This window comes from Rhinatrema bivittatum, chromosome 2 (genome assembly GCF_901001135.1).
Source record: "Rhinatrema bivittatum chromosome 2, aRhiBiv1.1, whole genome shotgun sequence".
NCBI lineage: Eukaryota > Metazoa > Chordata > Amphibia > Gymnophiona > Rhinatrematidae > Rhinatrema > Rhinatrema bivittatum.
The window spans coordinates 30,800,477-30,803,027 of record NC_042616.1 but is presented as its reverse complement, the minus strand read 5'-3'; the positions used below and the strand labels follow the sequence as shown (position 1 = coordinate 30,803,027).

The 2,551-nt window shown below is 47.7% G+C and overlaps 1 protein-coding gene across 2 annotated transcripts in view; it reads left to right on the top strand.

Moving 5' to 3' along the window:
• The window catches only part of LOC115083738 (oocyte zinc finger protein XlCOF6.1-like), a 10,621-nt gene extending 8,271 nt beyond the window's left edge, over nt 1-2,350 (top strand). The window contains exon 2 of one of the 2 annotated variants that reach the window (XM_029587733.1): nt 1,004-2,350. In XM_029587733.1, the coding sequence (XP_029443593.1) occupies nt 1,004-2,265 (1,262 nt within the window). In that variant the 3' untranslated portion in view covers nt 2,266-2,350. The remainder of the gene's footprint in view (nt 1-1,003) is intronic. The other variant, XM_029587734.1, reaches the window with a different exon arrangement.
• The last annotated feature ends 201 nt before the right edge of the window (nt 2,351-2,551 follow it).

Below are 2,551 nucleotides of genomic sequence, written 5' to 3'. Positions count from 1 at the left end.
CGCGGCGCCTCGGATGTTCGTGATTAAAACCTTGCGTGCTTCTCCTGGATTGGTTGAGGAAGATTGGAAATAGGAGGGCCTGTCTTGTGGCTTCCTGCGGCGGTGGGCGGAGAGCGGATAGTCAGCCGGATCGGCGCGATTTCGAGCAGGAGGAGGTAAGTGTGGAACTTCCCCGTGGCCGGGGCCCACGGAGGTAGGGCGAGATTTAAAGGCCTTACCCCGATGGGCTCAAGCGCCGGCTGCGCGGGCCTCTCTCCCAGCACCTATCAGCTCCGGGGATCTGCTGTCCACGTTGCAGTCTGCAGCAAAGAGGGCGACTGTGATCGGGCCGGCGTTTTTAAATTTGGCGCGGTCGCGTTGATTTGACGTCACTGGCGCGACTGGGTCGTCTTGGGCGTCGTCGGACTATCGGTCGGTGCTGGAGGGCCTGTCTTGTGGCTTCCTGCGGCGGTGGGCGGAGAGCGGATAGTCAGCCGGATCGGCGCGATTTCGAGCAGGAGGAGGTAAGTGTGGAACTTCCCTGTTGCCGGGGCGGGGGCCCACGGAGGTAGGGCGAGATTTAAAGGCCTTACCCCGATGGGCTCAAGCGCCGGCTGCGCGGGCCTCTCTCCCAGCACCTATCAGCTCCGGGGATCTGCTGTCCACGTATATTATTCCTAGTCCTCTCCCCTTGGAACTTTATATCATGACCTTTGCTCTACAAATTATTTTCCATTCAAAAGACGTTTACTTCTTGAGCATTATTACATTTCAGGTATGTAAGTGTCTCTATCGTATCTCCCCCTTTCTCCTCTCCTCTAGGTTATACATATTTAGGAGCTCATCTCATAAGGCTTTTGGTGCAAACCCCATTGTTAGAAGTTTTTCATGGTCACCAGTGGTTGGTCAGAAATGCACAGCTCTATCACTGTGCGACACTGCCAGAGCAGTGATTATAGGATCCAAAACCCAGATCCATTTGCTTGGTCACTAATGCATGATTAATGTCTTCTTCTGTCACCAGCAAGTGATGAGGTCACACAGCACATAAAGGAGGAAAATCGAGAAGAACAGCCTATGGGAGAAGGACTGATCCCAAGAGAATCAGGAAATGTCTTTGAGAATTTTTCACAGGGGACTGAGAGGAGCAACACCAGGAATAGTCAGCAGGAGTCAGAGAAGAAGCATAGAGACCCTGCAGGAGGCTCACAGGATGGAGTCACTGCATGTGAGATGCAGGTCAAAGTCATCCCTGAGCACCAGAGACACGTGAGCACAGAGAACCCCTTCCAGAGCAATAACAGTGATCAAAAGACTTCTGCTCTTCACCAGAAGGAGGGGGAAGGGAAGAAATCCTTTCTGTGTGACTCCTGTGGTAAAAGCTTTGGTAAAGAATCGCAATTAATATTGCATCAGAAATCCCACCCACTCCAAACTCTATTTCTATGCAATAAATGTGGGAAAAGCTTTAGTCAGAAGAAAAATCTAAAAGTGCACCTAAACATACATGAAACAGAGAAACACTTTCCATGCAATATTTGGAGGAAAAATGTAATTAGTAAGTATAAGCTAAACTTACATCACAACATCTACACTGGAGAGAGACCATTTACAGATAGTAAGGGTGGGAAAAGCTTCATTAGCCAGAATACACTAATCTCGTACCAGAAAATCCACACCGGTGAGAGACCATTCTCGAGCACTAAAGGTAGAAATTGTTTTGTTAGGAACAAAAACCTCACACAACACCAGAAAATCCACCCTGGAAACAAACCATTTACCTGCACGGAGTGTGGGAAAAGCTTCCGTCATAAGGATAAGTTACTGTTGCACCAGCGCATCCACACAGGAGAAAGACCATTCTCCTGTACTGAATGTGGAAAACGTTTCATTAGCAAATCACACCTCTCCCAACACCAGAAAATCCACACCGATGAAAGACCATACCTGTGTATTGAATATAATAAAAGCTTCCGTAGGAAGGGTACCCTCACCAGACACATGAGTATCCACACAGGTGACAGACGATTCTCATGTAGTGAATGTAATAAAAGATTCACTAAGAAGGGTGCCCTCAAAAGTCACATAAGAATCCACACAGGGGAGCGACCATTCTCTTGTAGTGAATGTAATAAAAGATTCCCTGAGAACAGTACCCTCACACGTCACATGAGAATCCACACAGGGGAGCGACCATTCTCTTGTAGTGAATGTAATAAAAGATTCCCTGAGAACAGTACCCTCACTAAACACATGAGAATCCACACAGGGGAGCTCCCATTATAGAAACATAGAAACATAGAAATGACGGCAGAAGAAGACCAAATGGCCCATCCAGTCTGCCCAGCAAGCTTCACACATTTTTTGTCTCATACTTATCTGTTTCTCTTAGCTCTTGGTTCTATTTCCCTTCCACCCCCAGTTTTAATGTAGAGAGCAGTGATGGAGCTGCATCCAAGTGAAATATCTAGCTTGATTAGTTCGGGGTAGTAGCCGCCGCAATAAGCAAGCTACACCCATGCTTATTTGTTTTACCCAGCCTATGTTATACAGCCCTTATTGGTTGTTTTTC